Source organism: Dromiciops gliroides, chromosome 1 (assembly GCF_019393635.1).
Source record: "Dromiciops gliroides isolate mDroGli1 chromosome 1, mDroGli1.pri, whole genome shotgun sequence".
Taxonomy (NCBI): domain Eukaryota; kingdom Metazoa; phylum Chordata; class Mammalia; order Microbiotheria; family Microbiotheriidae; genus Dromiciops; species Dromiciops gliroides.
This window is the reverse complement of record NC_057861.1, coordinates 602,806,023-602,828,885: the sequence shown is the minus strand read 5'-3', so window position 1 is coordinate 602,828,885 and position 22,863 is coordinate 602,806,023. Positions and strand designations below refer to the sequence as shown.

Below are 22,863 nucleotides of genomic sequence, written 5' to 3'. Positions count from 1 at the left end.
TAAATCAGTCAAATAAAAAATTCTGCTAAAACTGGGGTTTAGTAATGTTTTAAAAACAGGGCTTTATAATGCAACATTTTTAAAATCTAAAATCTCATTAATATTTTTAGTCATTATTGATCATTAGGGCAATAACTATCTTGTAGAAGGTAAGATTTCAGTTGAGACTTTTAGCTGGGTTTTTATTAACTCTTGGTGTGACCATAGACAAACATTTCATTCACCTCTCTGAGCCTGTTTCCTTATCTGTATGATGAGGAATTGAACTAGATGGTGCCTAAAATCCTTTCCAGGCTCTAAATCCTATGGTTCAAATGTAGATGGAATGAAATATGGGGCTGAAGAATTTAGCTAGTTACCATACTATGGCATTTAATGAATGCCTCAATAGTTGCTAGTTGTACTGTGCAAGGATTCATTGATGATGTTCCTGTCTTACACAGAAATGCGAAATATCCTCCCCTGTAAAATGACACCAAACTCATAGGGTTGTTCTGAGAATCAAATGAGATAATATATAAATTGCTTTTTAAACCTTAAAGCATTATATTCATATGAGCTATCATCATCATCACCATTCAATTGCCTTTTGGTCAGTCATTGGCTCTTTTCTCTGAGATGAGATTATCTACTGCTCATTGCCTTCATCAGTACCTCTAACTCCCATCATCACTGCTGCCTCTAGGTTCTTATCACTTTTCTCTACTTTCATGCTGTCTTGTGCCTCCTGTATTCTACTGCATCTTCTGTAACTCTAGATGAGTATTTTATAGACATCACCAGCTAAAGTACTCTTTTACACCTTCTTCTAAGCTAACAGAAAACACATTAAGTGTAATATTCAAGCTTTTGGGCTCTTCTTCCTTGCTCAAAAAGATTTTTTGCATCAGAAGCATTATCTTTTTATTTATATTTATATGTTTAAAATTACACTTCCAAGGTCACTCCAAACATGAAAATGGTAGAAGCTTAATCACTGGATAACCAAAATTCAAACTATAAACTATGCATTCTGCAACTCAAATATTTTTGTAATAGTATGATTAATTCTGGCCCTTTTCAGATAGGCAAATTGCTCATTATTAGTAATTTACTGAGAAAAACTGCAATTTTCTTTTGCTTTACATTTAAAAAAGACTTTCTTTTGTAAATTAGGTAAACTGAAAGAAATCTTACAACACTTACGATTGGTAGAATACACTCGTAAAAGCTGAAGACAAGGCAGCACTAAACGTTGATTCTGCAAATTCTGTTTCACCAAATTCAAAGTTATAGTTAAGGCGCCATTAATTCTAGACTTCACTCCAAATTTTTTGTCTATAATAAAAATAAATATAAAGCATTTATAAGTAACTCAAGAACAAGATGCAATTATTTTCCAATTCCTATTTTTGAATACCTACATATACAAGTCATTTTATGCCAGTTAAGCTTATAGTTAATTCTTTTCTCAGATTTTTCAAGGTCTGATAAATACAGCTGAAAAAAATAGCTCTCATTTTTTATATTTTTATATCAAGTTAAACAAGATTTACAGGTTTGTGTTGAGGAATTCTCTTGCAAATAGATGGCAAAGTAAAACAAAATGGCTTTTAAGCATGATTATATATGTGTATATGTATACACACACACATATATATGCATATATGTATATGTATATATTCCTAAAAGTACTTTTTTAAGATATAGAAAAGAACCAATTGTAGCAGTCACTTTCTTATGATAGTCAAAGCCAGATTAGTGGGGGATTAAGTGAAATTTGGGAGGAGCTAACCAGTAGCATTTAGGAATTTAAGGATTACACACACACATTAAGGTCATCCTTAATCAGGGTATAGATAGAAAATAGGTAGGCTTTTACAAGTGATATTCCATATTAGAATATATCTTTATCATCATGTAATTCACAGAAAGATATAAAGAATACAAGATCTTAATGTGCTCACTGCTTATTGATTATAAAAATCATTTGATTTGATAGAGCAAATGATCACCTTTTAATATTCTCTCCCATACAAGCATCAAAATTATGCAAAATTCCTTAGAAGACAGAACCCTGATTGATGACCCTCTCATCACTATTAGCAGGTGGGGCATAAAACTGAATCATATACTAATCAAAGGTATTTTCCATTGCCATGGAAGGGAACCAGTGAACAGCCTAAATTGAAGAAGGATTCTCTATATGTGGTGAAGTTCTCCAAAAGTTCCTATCTGTTGATAACACTGCACCTACTGCATCAAGGCCTAGAACATTATAGTGCCTTTTTGACACTATTCAGAACCACTCAAGAGTCTGGCCTAGCCATCCATACAACCACAAGGAAAACCAAGAGGATAAAGAATATTTATTATCCAGCTTTTGACATGTAGTTAGATGAACAATGAAAGAGATCATCAGACAAGCTGGGCCTAATATTAAACAGGAGGAGAGCCGACAAAATTGCATTAAATTCTTACATAGAGGGGAGCATCGGCATGTTAATAAGTAGTTGTTGATATTCTCTTGACTAACTTTTTATTGATATTAACCGTTCTAATATTTTTCCATGTCTTTGGTATTTTCCTGTTTTAGATACTTTGTAAATACCTTAAAGCCTTAATGATTTTGTCACCTGAAGCATAGATTTCTTCTACATATACTTGGTATAATGCAGTTGCTTTTCCTATCTTTGATCTCTTTATTGCCACTTTTATTTCTCTAAGTACATGTGAGACTGTGATATTAGAAAACAAGTGTGGTGGTTCCACCTTCCTTAATGACATAAAGTTTATTATAATAATATTTATGGATCTTTTTTCATTTTCATCCTTTACCCTCAGGATGAATATGCTTAATTAGAACTCTCAGTAAGCTTTCTTTAAACTGGTTTTACCCTCCATTTCTTCTCTCTGTTTTACAACTTGATAGTGCTCATAATTATCCTTTTCTGTGATATTTTTACATTCCAAACCACTGTTGTTCTTGTCTGTCATATCTCTCTGCTTCAGTAAATCCAGTTTTTACTGAGTAAGGTACATTTTAGGTTCTTTTGACCTTCTTATTGTAGTACTTGAATTATATCAGTTATACTTCTACATGAGTTATATTTATAGTATGTTTACATATTATATCCATAACCCATTTTTCATCATCTATAATATTTAAATGGGTCAGGCTGGATATTTTTCTCATTTTTATTCTTTTATTTGAATTTAGTTCTAATAAGTCAGTTACCTGATTATATACTGACAGTTGAATAACAAATGATTCCTACATAAGTAACAAGTCATTTCCTGCCAGTTAAAAAATATCTCTAAGATGTGCAATTCTTGCCATGTACAGGACATTTTGATCCTTTTTTCAAAGAAACTGTTCATGATGAATAGGCTTGAAGGTCCTGTGCATTCCACAAGTCTTTGGCCTCTCTCATTTCTTACTCTTGATTCATATTGTCTAATATAGTTTTCATTGGCCTCACCTATTCCCACCTTTGCACTGAAGTCAGTATCAAGGTATATTAATTTAAGTCTTAGCAACTTCTTCATAGAATTTCTCTATTAATCTCTTCAACAAATATTGGTGCATAAGAGTCAATTATATTCATAATAATCTTTTTTTCAAATACCTATCAAAAGAACTTCAACACAAAGAGAACAAAATGTCTCATGACATGATTTGTTGCCTCTGGACACATGAGAAAACTAATTCCCCCTATTTTTTATTTACCTTTCCAAGAATTGGCTATGAGCTATCTTTCCACTTAACTACAATCTTCTTACAGTGAATATGTCAATATTAACATGATTCAGTCCCTCGAAATGGTTGTTGGATAAGGATCTCAAATTTAAAGCAGATAAGTTTAAGTTCAGAGAAAGTCTAAAAACCACGCAATTATTTCCCCCTGTTCTGCCACCATCACTGAAGAGGTAATGAGAACTATTTTGCATTTTTGTATGTAGAGATTATACTTCTAATTTTGTAGAACATATAATAATCACTAAAAATAATTATTAATGGAAAACAATAATAAAAGAGTTTGCTTACTTCATTCTTAAACTTTTTGAAGTACATCTCTGCCTACCAAAATCTATTTCTTCAAGTCCCCTAGCTCAGAGGCCACTTCCTTAATAACACCTTTAATGCCAACAATCCCCTGTTTTCATCCCACATCAGCTTAAAGTGATCTTTTTCTCCAATTTCTTCAGAGCACTTTGGCTCTCTTTTTTTGCCATTACCACCTTCTACTTTATTTACAATACATGTATTTCCTTCAGGTTAAAATGTAAGATTCTTAAGATCAAAGATTATGTTATTTTTCATTGATATCTCTTGAATACCACAGGAAATGAGTAAGTAATTGCAGAATTCTCCCTATTTTCAACAGTCTTCACGTTCTCTATCTCCCCCTACATAAAGATCACAGAGTTTATGTTACTAAAGTGGGAATAATAATAATAATAGTTTCTATTTGTTTTCACCTAGCAATTTCTATATTTAACAACTGTCCATGAAATCAAGATTATTAATAATGTGAGAACAACTTATAAAGAGACTCTGACAAGCATGCTGTATTACAAAACAAAGAGTTAAACAGCATCATTCGAAGTTCAAATTTAGCAGTTCCAGACAAATAATGACAATATTACAAAGGATAGTTCTTATTCTAATTATCCAGTTCTAATAATTATTCCATTAAAATGGTTACCTTTTGGTCCAGTTCTCGCAAGAATGGTGTGAACTTGAATCATTAACTCTTCATGTGGAGGAGATTCTTTGCTGGCATTCAAAAGTAACTGCAACAATATTTGTGTGCCACCTTTGGCAACTAAAGCACTTGCTCTCCTACTACCACCTTCAAATTTAAACCAACATATACAATACTCAATGCCATGTTCAACACAATTTTTGTTATAGCATCATGAAAATTGTGGGAAGTCAAAACATATTAAGTATTTGGAGATTTCAATTCACCATTAGGGGAAAAAAAATCACAGAAAAATTATGTATAACTAACACAATAGGCACATTTTGGGGAGGTGCTTCATGAAGCAAAGAAAAGAACAATGAATTTAGAATCACAAAGCCTCATTCTAATCCTGGCTCAGCTACTTTTGAACTCTATAACCTTGGTCAACTCAGTTAACTTCTCTGGTTCTCAATTCCTTCGTCTGTAAAATTAGGGGTTCAGAACAGCTGACCTCTGGGTCTAGAATCCTATGGCCGTTTCTAAATAATAAAAAGAGGAATTCTAGATGTCTGCCCTCAGGTATATGGGGCAACGCTGATATCTATGGTAAAAAGAAAAGGTAAAACATCTACAATGTAATCTCCTTCCTTACCTACAAATCCATTTTAAATTGGCATCCCACAACTTATGTATGACACATAAAGGGGCAGGAAGCGAAGTTAAAACTTTGACAACAGGCCTTCGAGATACCCTATTGTCACCAGATAAATCCTAGTACGTTACCCTCGTGGAATTCTAGCACATTTTTAAGACGCTACATAAAATAACAATAGGGTTGCATGTGCTCGTTTGTGACACCTCTACATTAAGAGTCTTTCAGGACGGTCTTGACCTCTAGGAAAAAAAAGGATACTTTCCAAGGGGCTTTGCAAAAAGAATGTCCTTTATCAGAATGTGTTCCCTCATTTCGGGCTCAGAAATTATAATCATTATAGATATATGTGATTCGTTATTCTTTACATACAGCAATAAAATCAAAGGAAAACTTACCAACTGACACCAATTCAACAAGAATGTTTAAGATATTAAGTGTTGTCTGAAGATCTTTCGTGTTCTGAAATAAATATTTTATTTGCAGTATTAAAATCATTGTACATCATTACTAAACTCTGTCTTTTGGCATTTATCTAAATTTTATGGGTACCTTTCCCTTCTCCATCTTTAGGCCTAAGATCAAATGCCTTCAAGTTTCTAACTATCCTCACTTCCCACTATATTCCTAGTTCTTTTCCCTCCAGAATCTTTCTTTAATCCTTAAACTTCCATTTACTAGTGTCTGGCCTTGGCTGAGACATTTAACTGCTAAGACAGTCAACTTCCTCGTCTTTAAAATGGGGATAATAATACTTATACTAACATACTTCATAGAACCATAAGAAGAGCACTCTAAAAGCCATAAAGGGTCACATAAATTTAAGCTATTAGGATCATTAGGGAATAAATTAACGTTAGGGGAGATTTCCATTTTTTCTTATGCACATGTACTCAGGGCAATTAGATATAAAGGACCTTTGAAGGAGGTCCTTCAAAGTTATGAGAATAAATAAAACTTTTTTAAAAATCTAAAACCTCAAAAACATTTAGATATTTTAGTAAAATAATAACTAGAATTGGGAGTAAGTAGCTTTTCCCAATGCTCCAATAATGAAAGGAAATAAGGAAATAAGGAAAGGAAAAGGAGTTGATAAATTTCTTCTCTTAGAAGGAAAACTATATTTCAGTATAACTGTTTTCCTTTGTTTCCTTTTCCTATGTCCTTTATTCATATAAATGCATTATCCCGGGAAGGGGTCTATCAGCTTCACCAGACTCTCAAAGGGATCCATGACACACGCAAAAAACCTTTGCACTAAATAGTACAATTCAATATTTCCCAAGAATAAAAATATTACCTCCATAATACATTCACCCTTCCCAGAACAAAAGAAGAAATTGATTCCTCTAAAGACTATCTTAAGATATATATTTGCACAAAAGATAATTTCCCCAAAATTTTTAAACATAAAACTATACCACTTGATTTTCAAATTTCAGCATAAATGCGATGAAAAATATAAATATATACATTAAAATCTACTGTTCTCAATAAATATTGATAATTACATTTGTCAGTTTCTGAAAATTTTCCCAATTTTGAAGGGAATCATTTTTTTAAATGGGAAGGGAAAATAAATGTGAGATCCTAATGGCATTAATAAAGATTCTTACAATTTCCAACACACATTAAAAAAACATTTTTATACTTATGACACTGAAGCTAGTCTGTGAATACATATAGCTAATTCCTCTAACCTGTGTGATCTTGAACAAGACACAAAATCTCCCTGGGATCCTCAGGTTCCTCATCTGTAAAATGAGGTGGATTAGACTAGATAGCCTCTGAAGTACCCTCCTGTTCCAGATCTATGATACCATTATCTTCACAATAGCAATATTCATGTGGCTTATGATTAAAGGACATGAAGGTGATTGTGAGTTCTCAGTGCAATGCCAACAAAGCATTAGCTCTGGCAGGTCTTACTTACCAAAGTAAAAAGCCCTGAAGTACAAGCCTAGCAAAAGGCTAGTCCAATCAACCAATTGATAAGCATTTATTGAGCGCCTTCTATGTGCCAAGCACTAGCAATATAAAGACATAAATGAAAAGTCCTTGCCTACGAGGAGCTTTGAACAAGTATATGTGCACAAAATAAGAACAAAGTAATGGGGAAAGAGGGAGGTACTGGCAGCTGAAAGACCAAGAAAGGTCTCACAAACGCCATTTAAGCCAACCTCAAAAGGAAAGCAGGAGTTCTAAGAAGCAAAAAGAGGGAAGGGGAAGTTACAGACATAGGAGCTAGCCTGTGCAAAGGAGAGAGAATGTCATGTGCTGAGGAATAGCAAGGTCAGTTTGTTTAGACCAAAGAAGTCATTAAGAAAAATAATGGAAAATAAGGCTGAAAAAGTTGTTTGGAGTGAGGTTGTAAAGGGTTTTAAATGCTAAATAGATGAATTTGTATTTTATCATAAAAGCAACAGGGAGTCATTAAAGATTCCTGAGAAGGTAAGCTACACGGTAAGACCAGTACTTTTGAATAATCATTTTGGCAGCTGTGTGGAAAGAATAGAAGCAGGAAGTTCAATCTGAAGATTATTGAAATAGTCCAGGCAAGAGGTGATAAGGGACTGAGTTGTAGTTATCTGAATACTGAGAAGGGAATATATGTAAGAAATATGGATCCAGAATCAACAAGATTTGCAATCGACTGGATATTTGGTAAGAGTGACAAATCAAGAATGGCTGTAAGGTTGTAAACTTGACTGACTAGAAACATGGTCTTGCCCTCTCAAAATAAATAATAAAGTTCAGAAAATAAGTGGGTTGGGGAGGAAAATAAGTTCTTTTTAGGACACGTTGCACTTAAGATATCTTTAGGGTATATACCAGTTTGAAATGTCCAACAGGCAGTTGGTGCTGGAGGACTAGAGTACAGGAGAGAGACTAAGATCAGATATACAGATTTGGTAGTCATCTGTGTAGATGTGGCAACTGAATCCATGATAATTGATTAAATCACCAAGAGAAATGGTTGAAAGACAAGAAAGGAGGTCTCAGAAAGAGGCTTAGAGTAAACTCATAGTTAGGGGTTGAAATATGGATGAAGATCCAGCAAAGGAGACAGAATAGTAGTCATAAGACATGTAGGAAAAATAGCAAGAAATAATGGTTTCACAAAAAAAACTAGGGAGAGTGGTCAACAGAGAAAATAGTTTCAAAGTAGTCAATAAGGATGAGGACTAAGACAAATTCATCTGATTTTGAAATTAAGACACCACTGGGAGGGATAGAGGATAACATGAGACCAAGATGGCAAAAGAGTTGGAAGCAGTACAGCGAGGTTTTAACACCCTCCCTTCATACCCTGAAAAACTCCTCCAAACAGACCTAGAAAATATACCAGACCAAATCCTAATATGGAATTCCAAGAAAAAGTCACAATGAGTGATTTTTCCAGCCCAGGCTGGCATAAGGTTTACAGACACTGGGGATAGGTCCGATCAGGAGGGCACTGGTCATGGAAGTATACCTACACAAGTAGAGGTCCCTGGCCCATACTGGGGCATCCTCAAATCCATCCTGTGACATAGGACAATATCCTGAAACAGATATAAACTGCCAACTTTGCTGTCCACTATCCAATCCCAGGTGACAGATACAGGAAAGAGTGGACCTTCACCTGCCCCCAGAGCAGGGAACAATCAAATGGCAGCAGTGCACCTAAGATTCCGGGAGCAGAGAGAGGCCTGGATCCACCTTCTAGCCCAGTCTGAAATGGAATAAGCAGGGCATAAATCCCAATTCAAAGAGAAACCTGCAATTCAATCACTCTGAACCAACAGAACTTCCCAGTTGGCTGACACTAATCAAGTCCAGCAGCAATTTTCTATTGCTCAAACCCAAACATAGGTCAGCAACTTAGAGAGCTCAGACCAGGGGACAGCAATCAGCCTCTGAGGAGCACCAAAAGCTTTCAGGCCCTCTGCCTGAGCTGTTCCTGAGTTCCTAGAACAACACAACTCTCAAGACTCCAAGAAAGCAGAAAAAAAGACCACCCATAATTTTCTTCTAGACATACATGTACAGAGTCCAAACCTAATATCAAGTCTGAATTCAGGAAGTTGGCCAGAAGAATGAACAAAAAAGAATCCCATTATAAATAGCTATTATGATGACTTGTTTTATTTACAGTGTTCATATTATTCCAATGATTCTTAAATTTTTTTTATCAATTTTATATATTAAACAGGGATGCTCAAGACATAAACTCAGAAGATGACTACTCTAAAACTGAAACACACTATGGGCACAATTCAGAGATGAAGTGAGAGTTCAAAAATGTTTTTGTCAATGAAATGATATAGCTAGAAGAAAAAAATTGGAAAAGAAATTAAAGCTATGGAATTAATAGCAACAAACTCTCTGAAAGTTAAAATGGATCAATAGCAGCCAATGACTCCATAAGAAAACAAAAAATAATAAAACAAAGTGAAAAGCCTAAAGAAAAAAGAAAAAGAAAATCTAAGTTATCTCATAGTACCCCCAAAAAAATGCCCTGGAAAATAAGATTTGGGAGAAAAAATTAAGAATCATTGGAACAATATGAATACTGTGACCAAAACAAGCGCCAAAATATATTTCAAGAAATCTTAAGAAAATTGCATAGATCTCTGAAGCAGAAGGCAAGTGGAAACAGAATGAATTCCCAAAATGAAAATTCCCAGGAATATTACAGCCAAAATCCATAGCTTCCTGGTCAAAGAAAAATACTGAAAGCAAAAAGAAAGAATTCAATTACTAAGAAGCCATAGTCAGGATCACACATGATTTAAAATCCACCTCTATTAAGGAGCTTTGAATATGACAATACAGAAAGCAAAGGATATAGGTCTACAGTCAATAATAACTTATACAAGAAAAGTGAGTATAATCAGTTAGGAGGAAAAATGGATTTTTATAGAAGGAGAATACTTCCAAGAATTCCAGATGAAAATACCAGAGCTCTGTAGAAACTCTGAAGTTCAAACAAAGGAGTCAAAAGAAACCTGAAAAAGTAATGTGAAGGGGGCAGCTAGGTAGCACAGTGGATAAAGCATCAGCCCTGGATTCAGGAAGACCTGAGTTCAAATCTGGCCTCAGAACCTTGACACTTACTAGCTGTGTGACCTTGAGCAAGTCACTTAACCCTCATTGCCCCACCAAAAAAAAAGTTACATGAACATACAATGATAAAGGATTAAACAAGGATAAACTGTTTACATTCTAATATGGGGAGATGATACACATACTCCCTCTAAACTTTAACATCATCAGGAGTCATCAATAAAGTCTAATTAGACAAAGTCTAGAAGTAATTTTATTATGCCTTGACTATTGTAAGAGAAAAATTAAGAGAGGGGAAGAGGAATACCTAGGGGAGTGGGGGAAAGGGAACAGAAATGAAAATTAGGGGAAATTATTTCACATAATCAAGATGCACAAATAGACAACTACATAAACAAGGAGGAGAAGGTGGAAGGAGTGGCTGACACTGGAACTTCACTCTCATTACTGCTCAAAGGAGGGAAGAATACATATACACTCACATAGTTGGTTTCAAATATTTATTTCACTCCAAGGAAGGGGAAAGGAAAGGTGAAGAAGTGAAAAGGGGGAGTTAGAGGTAGGGCAAATTAAGGCAGGAATAAGTCCTAAGCAAAACAAACTCTAAGAATGTATAAAATATTTATAGCTTTTTTTGAGGTAGCAAAGAATGGGAATCTAAGGAGGTGCCCATAAATTGGGGAATGGAGTTATGATATATAAATATGATAGAATACTATTGTACTTCAAGAAATGGTGAAGGAGACAATTTTAGAAACCTTGCAAGACTGTATGAACACAGAATGAATAGGACCAGAACAATTTATACAATGACAATAATATAGAAAAGTCAAAGAAGTTTGAAAAAATTAGGATCTCTGATCAATGTGATGACCAACCTTGAGTCTAGAAGACTAATACTCAAACATGCTACCCACCTCTTGATAGAAAGGTAAATGATTTGGAGTGCAGAATCAGATATATAGGTACACACGCACACTTGCATATGTGTGTGAGTACACACACACACATATATATGTGCACATATACATATATGTGTGTACATACCTACATATATGTGCGTATATACATATATATACACACACACACAAATTGTGTGTATTTGGAGGGACATGGCCAATATTTGTAACAGGAATTTTGTTTTTATTTCATTCTCAATTGGAGGAAAGGAGTTTGAGTAGGCAAAGAGAGAAGAATTTTTGTTAATTTTTTAAAAAGACATCATTGGCAAACTGGAAAAATTGGTTTCAGAAGAGGGATGAGATTGGAAGCCATATTACATGGGGTTAAGACATAAGTGAGAGCAAAAGAAGTAGATGCAATTGGTGTTGATAGTTTTTCCTAGGGGTTTGGCTGTGAAAGGGAAAAATAAAACAGGACAGAGTTAAGTGAAGGTTTTTTAAGGAAGGAAGAGACCTATGCATGTTTTTAGACTGTGGGGAGTGTGTCAGTAGATGGAGAGAAACTAGAGAGAGAGGGAGAGGAAGGGAATGTGAATGATTTTGAGGATAATCTGCCAGAGAAGAAGATGGAATCAAGGGTACAAGAAGAGGGGTGAGACTCTGCTGAGGCAAAAGATCATCTCTTCACCAAAGACTAGAGAAAAGGAAGAGAAATTGGAGGAGGATGTCAAGGCATTTTAAGATACAGAATAAGGAAGAAGTGGTGGATCATGGCAAACAGCCTCTATATTTTCTCAGGAAAGTATGAAGCAAAGTCCTCAGCTATGAGGATGGGAGGAGATGACAGTATGGGAAGCTTGAGGACAGAAGAGATTTGGAACAGCAACTATGGAGAATGTAATAATTAAGGAGAAATAAAAAGGACTGTCTAGCTGCAGATCCTTGAATGTCACTGAAGTCTAACTAAGGTCTGGGAGGATCATCACTAAACATAAATTTGGGAGTATGGGGGGATAGCAATTCACTGAGATCTGTGTCAGTGAAGATAGTACCCTCATTAATGTAATCTTCTGAAGTACTTATGTAATCTCTATTAAATTCAAGTTACTAACTATATATATACTTTATAACAACAATAAAATTTTAATATTCATTTTTATAAGATAAGTTTACTTATTTCTAGGTAGTTTCATCCACTAATGGTTATAATTAATCATAGTAAATTTAAACTTTGTTTTAAATCCCTTAGTTACACAACCTCATAAAATTAGAATGCTTATTACTCCCCAAGATAATTAGAAAAATAATACGTAAAAGTAACAGTTTAATTTTCTTTAAATATACTTCTAAGTCAAAACCATTGGCCAAAAGGAGCTACAAAATGTTATTAATCAAAGCCAAGGGAGAAAAAAATCAATGTTTATTATGGTCATTATGCTACTTAGCATTTCTCATGGAGAAGCATAACTACAAATATAATTAAGCCTTAGTTACTTACCTCTAATGTTGAGAGTAGAACATCCATTCCTGTAGAACCTTTGGCTGTCATTTCTTTCCTGATTTTCTCTGAAAAGCAGAAACACAGTATCTTTTCATAACTAAAAGAAGAAAAATATGTGTGCTATCTTATAACTAGAGTGGATAAGGTTACCATTCATAGACCTAAGACACCTACCAAATTGCTTCTTGGGTGATCCTGTCTCTGTTGTAGATGACCCTACTCTCCAAGGTGTAGTATGATGGATTTCCATGTTTCAGTGAATGAAGTATTCCCCTCATTTCACCACTGCTCCTGACATGGCCTAATTAGGTCCCTGTTCTCCAGTCCAACAATTCAAAGGCAATGCCAAAGGCTAGGAATAGGAATCAGTAAAAATAGGACACCAGGCCTCCCACAAATTTTCCAGGTCTACAAACGGAAAATGCTCTCATCAAAAATGGCAGGAAGGAAAATTTAATATTCTCTTTCAAAATGTGTTTTTAAAACACTATTTTAAAATCCTGAATAGTACAATATCACTGGAGCACTCATAAAAGCAACGGAAAGGAGCTGCTTCTGCAATCATGAGGGATGAAAGAAACCTGTAAGTTTTCTACCAGCATCTAAGAGGAAGTTTTATTTTCTCTATTATTTTGCAAGTTCATGAGGACCTCTCTCTAATTTTTCTCCCTTTGGTCAGAGAAGAACTAGAAAAAAAGGCAATGTGCCAAAATAAAGAGAAGTAAACAGAAAGTTACTGGTACTATTTTTTATAGGAAAGTACCAAAGGGAGAGGGCCAGGGCTTAGAAAAGGATGTCTGCTTCTAGAACAGAGAAGAACTGAATGGTATTCATTATCACTGAATTTTAGGTAAAATGTTACATATATCACTGAATTTGTTTTGTTTTTTAAAGGATGAGGTAGAGCACGTTTGTAGGTGGCAGAAAAGAAGTCAATAGATAGGGAAAGACTGAAGATCAAAAAGAGGAAAATGATGAATGGGACAAGTTGCTGGAAAAGAAAGGAGAGGACAGTATAAAGAGCACAAGGAGAGGCGTCAGAATTAGCAAGAAGAATAACCATTTCCACAGACAGAAGCAAAGGAGGAGAGAATAGGTAAAGATACAGATAGATTTTGAGACAGGAAGTAGGGGATATGTGAGTATTCATTACAGATAGCCTCAATTATTGCAGAAAAATAGGAAGCAACATTATCTACTGAAAGAAGAATGAAAAGAGGATAGGAGATTTGAGCAGAATAGTAATAGCTAGCATTTATATAGCATTTTAAGGTTTACAAAGTACTTTACAAATATTTCATTTGATACTTATAATAATAACCCTAGGAGGCAAGTGCTATTACTATCTCCATTTTACAGATGGGGAAACTGAGACCCTTTCCCAGGGTCACAAATCGAGTAAGTACCTGAAGGTGGATTTGAACTTAGGACTTCCTGACTCTAGATCCAGCCTACTATCCACTGCAGCACCTCCTTGACTGCTAAAAACCAGCTATCATTTATGTAGCTCTTTAAGGTTTGCAAAGTGTGTTTCATATGTTAATTCATTTGATCCTCCCAACAACCTTGTAAGGCAAGTGCTATTATTATCCCCATTTTACATATGAAGAAAATGAGGCTCAGAGAGGTTATGTGACTTGCCCAGGGCCACATACATAGAGAAACTCAAACTTAAGTCTTCTGATCCCAAGTCTAGCACACTATCCACTGCATTAACTAAGAAGATTTGTAACAGTCAAATTTGGAGGCCTGACTTGGTCAATTAGGAAAGAATTAAATGATAATCATACTAGAGTGAAGGACAAGTTATAATAAGAAAATATAAATTTTCAACTGATTCCGTTCACATAGTGGTATAACATCCTCTAACAGGGTGACCAAAGAACAAGGATTTAGGGGAAGGGAGATAATGAATTGAGAACTGACAAGATAATGAATGGTAATAGGGGAAGAAGATAAGGAAGGCAACTGTGACGATCAATGAATATATGAACTGGTTGACTATAGGGTCAAGAAATTAAGGAATGAAAGTAAAGCCAAAAAGAGACTGGGACAATAAAAAGGGATAGCAGGACCAGAGCTCAAAGTGAAGATAATGAACAGATTTAGAAAGAGTAAGACACAAGGAAATATGGAAAGATGCATATATAATCAAAGAGGGAAAATTTCAGAGTTCAAGAACATAGAAGTGTCATAATTATAAATTAGTGTACCATCTAAAGATCACTGTATAGGTACCTGAAGTAGAGTTATAAGGGTTAATCAAGTAGAGAGCTTGGGTTTTTAAGGGTACATCCATCTACCTATCTATTTAAGATATCTAGAGAGAGAGATCTAGATATCTATATAGATATAACTTAACTAGATAGATTAGGAGATATAAGGGTGCACATAACAGATGACCTTAGTTTTGCAGAGACAACTGCAATATTTTGCAATGTATGTGCATATGCATATATATGTACCCTCAAACACCCCTATATATCTGTGTGTGTATGTGTGGTATGTGTGTATATACACAGACATATATGTGTACATGACATATATCTATGTAAAACATAGACACACACATATAGATGTCACCAAGTAAGAAGTCATGGATTGGAATGACAATAAAGACTATGAAGCAGGTACTGAGCTTCTTAAGAAAGGACAATGACCAAGAGACTAATAGATCAAAGAAACAAAAACTTTCTGATGCAGGTATAAGAAGCCTTAATGAAGGCAAGGTGAGTGACTGGTAGACTGAAGTTCTCAAAGAAGTAGAAGTAGGAAGCAAGAATTATGCCACTACTGCTGGTCTAGTATATCACAAAACAAAAAAGGAGAAGCAACTAATATTGGAAATGATAGTCAGAAAAGAGCAATGCAACACAAAGGGGTTTGGGGATAGAGCACTAACATGGAGAAACAAACCCCAAGATAGTACTATAAAGCATGGACACTTCATAGGTCTCCAGGGTAGGATGGCCTCTAAATTCGTTTGAGCCAATAAACAAGTCCTTTCTTGTCCTTTACACTATTTAAAAAACCACTTCTAGGTAGAAACCTTACAGAGACTTAGTGCTTATTGAGGAAAGTGGTAGCAACCCTTAGAAGAGTTCTAAATGTTGACATTCCCAGGCCCTACCTAGGTAGAGACAATGTGCCAGAGAAGAGGTCTCCAAAATGTCACTGGGTAGCCTCTGACTTATCTAAGAGCTATCAAGATAAAAGGAGAGAAGACTGATAAGGGTAAAGTCAACACGGAGGAATAAAAATAAGTTCAGAAAAAGGGAGGTTAAAATGTTGAAGACGAACGTCTATAACTTTACAATGTCATTTAGGGGTCAAGCTTGTAACCAAGGATTGTTAAAAAACAAAGAGAAGATGTTTAAAGAGGTATTTTTGTCCTACACAGCATACACATGTGCAACTCAGCAAAAAAAAAAAAAATGGCTATTGAATAGTATCTGCGATAATGCATGATTTATCAAAGATTGCATTATCCATGTCTTAGTGTAGCTGACTCTGTTATAAAGAAGCTCTTTTGCTACATGGTTTCTTAATTGAGATTTTTGCATAATGCCATTTCAATTATTTTTTTAAATACTGTTACATGGATACTGAAGATACGGCAAGGGTATAGACTCTAGAGTATAATATTATTTATAAGAATCATCAATAATTGCTACTGAAATAACCATGTAGAACATAATTATCTGCCATCAAAATATCAAATACAATCTATTTTCCATATATTCATAACCTCAGGCATGAACAATTAGCCCTACAAAAAAAATTTTCCCACGAGCAAGATGGAAGTCTACTGAATTACAAATCTCTGCTGCCATCTTACAAATGCCTAAGAAATATACATTTAAATAACACATACAGTAAGTAGTAATATCATTAATTTTAGTATTAACTAAGTTAGTACACTTACAAGAAAGCACATTCTACGTTTTTCAAAAAGAGGCACCATTTTATAGTAAATAGATCTGTATTGGACATCAGGAAAACTGCCACAGATACACACTAACTATATGACACTTGGCAAATGATTTGACCTCATTGAATGCCTTTCCTCATATGTAAAACAGGGATAACAAAAGGATCAAATTAGATTTTAAGTATAGGTATATGTACATATATATAAAATGCTTTTCAAACCTTAAAGCATTAAATAATAATAGCTCACATTTATAATTTTCATAGGAAACTGAGTAGTGGTAGTTTAAATACTGAATAAAAATGCCTTCAATATCTCTAATGAAAATAATCTTTAGCCTAATTTAAAGAATAAGTTAAGTAGTCTTGTTGACAGAGACTAACTAGTCATTCTTCAAGTTTCCAACAAACCAAGAAAATTAAACCACTTCCTGAAACAAAATCAAATTCATTTAGAGAGCATAATGCCTTAAAATGTCACTGCCTAACCATCCTAGAAGTTTTACCAGTTCAATAATAACATTTTAAAGACAGGAGATGAATGCCAATTTCTTATATCAAAAAACTATCTCTGGTTAGCAATATAACACTAGAATTTATCTGAACAATTTTCTTTATGCCATTTACAAATAACACTATAGAGAAATTTGATATATAGTAGTTCAAATTATTACAATGGAACTAGTTAGATATAAAATACAAGATGATTTTACAGAATTTTTAGGTCCCACTGGCTATCTCAATAAATGTAAATTCTTAACTGTTCACTGTGCATTATGAAGGCTATGATTTCTGATGTCTTTCTGATCCTCTCCCCTGCCCCTCACAGCTTCCAAAAACCACTAAAGAAAAGAAAAAGAAAAGTATCCCACCCAAGGCATGAGCAATTAAAGTTTTACAATACCCTACAGTATAATATATGAACTACTCCTAGTGTAGGCTTCATAAAGAGGATATGTGTTTATAAAGTGTCTAAATTTTCAGTGAATTTTCTTTCTAGATATTAAGTTCTTGCCATTTGTACTCATTTCTTGTTTCTCATAAATGGTGGGGACACTTCCCTAGCTATTTCCTTTAAAACTAATCCTGACAAATAAGCAAAAAGATATGGTGCAAAGCTGTATCAGAAACAACTGGGGATGTGTCCCCACCATTTATGAGAAACAAGGCCAAATTACAGGAATTTAATATATTAACAGGAAAGGAAATTTGAAGTTTAGGTAAAATGGGGTCTGAATTACAGAAAAAAATATACATTTCAAGAGCTTGAAGATAGGGTTTCTTATATATAAATTAGTTCCTTGTTGTCAGGGTAGTTGCAAATAGAAAGCATGGTATAATGGAAAGGGTTAAGTGGATTTGGAGACAGAGAACTGGGTTTGAATCTTAACTCTGCAACTTACTATGTGACAACTTCTCTTGGTCTCAGTTTCCTCATCTGTAAAATAATGAGGCTGTACTAGACAGCCTCAAACTCAATACCTATGAGCCTATAAACAAGGCCAAATTCTTTGAAACAAGAAGACCCAGCATAGTATGGTAGAAAGAGCATTTAAGTGGGAATCAGGACACCTGGATTTTAGTCCCAGCACTGCACTAACTAGCTGGGTAACCTTGGACAAATAACTTAACTGATTTGGACCTGATTCTTCATCTGTAAAATGAAGAGGTTGGGCAAGATGATGTCAAAGGTCCCTTCTTGTTCTAAAATTCTATGATTCTATGGTGAAATCAGAATTACAGAATCATGGAATTTCAGAAGAGAAAGAGATCTTAAAGGTCATCTAGTTCATCCAGACATGATTCTTTTAGGGCTATGCCACACATTTGTATTCATCTTCCAATATCCATACTTGCTCTGATCTTCTACATGTGTCCTTTTTTACTAATTTCGTTGGTGAATTCTCTGTATATCCAAAGCAATCTTTTTGGACAACTCTCTCTCTTCTTCACTATAATTGTATATCTTTGTGTATTCAGAATTTCATACTTCCTAGTCAATCATGACAGCTATTCTTTCTCTGAGACCTTTTTCCCAAAAAAACCCAAGATGTGGGTAAGACTTTTCCCAACTTTCCCCTCCTTTATCACAAAAACTTACATGAAATGGTCTTTTCCCCTAAAGGTTATCACCATTTCCAACCCAGCAAACAGTTCCTCTTTGTTGGAGACAATCATATTTAGAACAGAATTTCCCCTTGTTAGTTCCTCCAACTTTTCAACTTTAAAGCAAGTTAAGAAATTGGCATCCACTCATCTTTTGATAGGGAGAGCACACTAGTAAATGTACTAGATACAGTGCACTATCATATCATCCCTCAGTGTCAGGATTGTGGTCTATATTTCTCAAACTCATATATTTCCTCTTTTTGTCCAGACAACTTGTAATTTAGTCTCCTAACAATATTGCTTCCATTTCTGCCTCCTTTGTCCTTCAGTGAGATGCTTTCCACCAGGCTTCCTCATTCTTTATGCTACTATTCCACCCCAATTCTCTCTACCATTCCCCTTCTTTAATATATAATGTAAATGCCAGTAAATCAACAAGAATTTATTAAGTGCTTACTATGTATCAAGCAAGTACAATTACTCCTAGCCCTCAAGGAGTTTACATTCTAACAGGGAGACAACAGGTACAATAGATAATCATGAGCTACATAAAAAGTCAATAAAATAATAATAATAAAAGCTCACTTTCATATAGGGCTTTAAGGTTCAGAAAACACTTAACAAATTTTAATTCATTTCTTCCTGAGAAGGGGAGGTACTACAAGGTGGAATTTAAGCTGAGTCTTGAAGGGATTCTGGGAGGCAGAGGTAAAGAAGAACATTCTAGGAATGGAATAACATACAAGCAACAGTATGTAGACCAGTTTATACCCACTTTTATGTATAAATCCTGAATATAAATAAAATTTATTTCTCTTTTAAAAAATTATGAATGAAAATTGCCCATATCTATTAGAACCTGAGGACACACAGAGAAAATAAAAAGAATCCACCAATCATCTCTTGAAAGAAATCCCAAAATGAAAACTCCCAGGAGCATGACTGACAAAAGCCAAAGCTTTCAAGTAAAAGAAAAAAAATGCTGCCAGCAGCTAGAAAGATACCGAGTATCAAGGTGCCACAGTCAGATAAGATTTGGCAGCTGCTACTATAAAGGAAAAGAAGGTTTCAAAACTCTCTTTATGTTTTACTTTCACATTGAAGTACTGGTTGTTGAAGGAATTTGTATTCTCAATCTCAAAGCGGAAACGCCCTTGTGGGGAGGTAGGACAAAAGGTAGCTTGGGAAAAGCCACCTGCAGGCAGTGGAATTTGAGGTAAATCCTGAAGAAAGCCTGAAGGTGAGGAGGGACATCATATCAAGAACAGGGGGACAGCCGGTGAAAATGCCCAATCAGGATATGGAATGTCCTGGGTGGAGGAACAGTACATAAACCAGGTGGATTAAAAGACTATATGAAGGGGCAGCTAGGTGGTGCAGTGGATAGAGCACCGGCCCTGGAATCAGGAGTACCTGAGTTCAAATCCGGCCTCAGACAAGTCACTTAACCCGAATTGCCTCACTAAAAAGAGAGAGAGAGAGAGAGAAAGAGAGAGAGAGAGAAAGAGTATATGAAGATGAATCAAGTATAAAAAGACTGAAATGGTAGGAAGGGAGAAGGTTTTGAAGGGCTTTAAATGTCAAACAAATGATTCTATGTTTATGTTAGAGTTAATAAGGAGTTACTGGAGCTTACTGGAGGCAGAGGTTAGCTGAGCGGAGGACAGATTGGAGCAAAGCAACCATGGAGGCAGGAAGATGAATTAGAAAGCTATTTCAACAGTCCACATGCAAAATGACTAAGGCCTATACTAAGGTACATAGTAGGTACTTAATAAAGGCTTGTTGACTGACTAAGGCGACTGCTGTATAAGTGAAGAGAAGGCAATGCATGTAAGATATTATAATGGTAGAAATTACAAAATCTCACAACAGAATGGCTATGTGAGGCAAGTGCAAGTGAGGAACCAAGGACAGTGAAGCCACCTACAAGACTGGGAGGATGCTAGTGCTCTTGAGAATAACAGAAAAGTTAGGAAAAGGAAAGGCTGTGGAAGAACAGATAATAAGTTCTGTTTTGAACATATAGAGCTTGAGAAGCCTACAAGATATCAAATGTGAGATGTCTAAAAAGCAGTACAGACCCGGAGCTAGCTTAGGAGACTATGGCTTGATAGATAGTTCTAGAAAGCATCTCATAAAGATGTACATAAAATTGAGATAGTATAGAAGAAAAAGAAAAGAGGGTCAAAGAAAGAGCCTTGGGAAGATCCATGATTAATGGTCATGTCCTGGATGATGATCCAGCAAAGAACAATGAGAAGGTGTGGGATAGCCAGAAGAGAGCAGTGTCCCAAAAACCTAGAGAGGAGAGAGTATCTAGGAAGAGAAGGCAATCAATATTGTTAAAGGCTGCATAGACATCAGGAAGGATGAGGATTGAGGAAAGTCGATTAGATTTTAGCAATTAAGAGAACATTGATAACTTCAGAGAGAGCAATTTTAGTTGAATGAGGAGGCCATAAACCAGAGGGTTTAGGAGCAAGTATGAAGAGAGGAAGTAGAGCCATCTAGTAAAAGTGACTTGAGCCTCTAGAGAGCTATCAAGCTGAGAAATAAGGGTTAGCAGAAATTTTAGTTTACCCATTAGTTTGGATTGGAAAACACTGCTTTAAACCAGAAATGAGGGACATAACAAATTTGGGGACAGGGAGGTGGGAGATTGTAGTTAAGGGCAAAAACAGAAGGATAAAGCAGATGTTTTGAAATCAAACCAGTAATGACAAAAAAACTCAATTCCAACGGGACTAAAAATTATTTTACTGTGAATTAAAGAAGGAATGAACTAATTTATCTTCCGTTTACTACCTGTGTAACCTTGGACTAGTCACCTAATGTTCTGGGGCTTCTTTTTCCTCCTCCTGAAATAACTACCTCTGAGGTCCTTCCCAATTCTAGATTTATGACCTTACGATCCTTCTAGTCATAAAAGCCTATGAGTTGACAAGGTACATGAGACCATTGCTTAAATATATGTGTATACAGCTTTTTGTTAGTTTTTACAATGTGTGATACTATAATTCTTAGATAATATGAATAAATGAATTATTTCTATCATTAGTTTGACATATTACAAATTGTAATTGTGTTTTCTATATGATTATACAGTCTAAAACAGGTATTCATTATTGGAAGTAGTTAACAAAATTAATTATACTAAATTATTTTTAAGAAAAAAATTTAGGGGCAGCTAGGTGGCGCAGTGGATAGAGCACCGGCCCTGGAGTCAGGAGTACCTGAGTTCAAATCCAGTCTCAGACACTTAACACTTACTAGCTGTGTGACCCTGGGCAATTCACTTAACCCCAATTGCCTCACTTAAAAAAAAAAAATTTACCTTGACTTTGGGTCAGGTGAAGAATCTTTGATGTAACATATCTGGCAGCTTCTGCTTCCGGACATTCATAGTTGATCTTCTCCAGCTGTGCCAGGAGTGCTACGATCCGAGAATTACTAGTAAGGCTAGAAAGAATGTTGTTTTCTGTTTAGATTTCACATCATATTTATATATTTTAACTATAATTCTTACTTTACTAATACCAAGTAACATGAAATCAATTCAATTCAATTTAAAAACTCTACTGAGCATTTGTGTGCAACCACGTTAGGTGCTGGATGAGATTCAAAGTTCAGACACCTCCCCTCCTTCACAGAGCAAGTGACATAGTATGATGTAGGCAACAATATACAAAAAATACAATGAAGAGGCATAAAACAGTATGTTGTATGAGGCCTTAGGGAGATGAGGAAGGAAGAAGTCAATGGAGCATGATGGTTCCCTCCTCACAGTGCACCGCTTGGATGTTGCCTTTGCACTTATCTCACTCTCCCTGGTATCAGTTATTCCCTGTAGATTGAAAGCTCCTTGGAAACAAAGCCTATGCCCTCTCTACCCTTGTATTAATGGCACCTTGCCATAATATCTAACATGTTAGGCTTATTAAATTATTTTAAAGTTGAATAGGAAGGGGACAGCCAGGTGGCGCAGTGCATAAAGCACCAGCCCTGGATTCAGGAGGACCTGAGTTCAAAACCGGCCTCAGACACTTG

The 22,863-nt window shown here is 35.3% G+C and overlaps 1 protein-coding gene across 10 annotated transcripts in view; it reads right to left on the bottom strand.

The window, feature by feature from the left end:
* The window catches only part of AGTPBP1 (ATP/GTP binding carboxypeptidase 1), a 212,696-nt gene that overhangs the window by 142,090 nt on the left and 47,743 nt on the right, over positions 1-22,863 (bottom strand). For all 10 annotated transcript variants that reach the window (XM_043963888.1, XM_043963895.1, XM_043963953.1 and 7 more), the window contains exons 3-7: positions 22,151-22,275; positions 12,772-12,839; positions 5,721-5,784; positions 4,689-4,835; positions 1,186-1,317 (exon numbers count right to left, since the gene is read on the bottom strand). In XM_043963888.1, the coding sequence (XP_043819823.1) occupies positions 1,186-1,317; positions 4,689-4,835; positions 5,721-5,784; positions 12,772-12,839; positions 22,151-22,275 (536 nt within the window). The remainder of the gene's footprint in view (positions 1-1,185; positions 1,318-4,688; positions 4,836-5,720; positions 5,785-12,771; positions 12,840-22,150; positions 22,276-22,863) is intronic.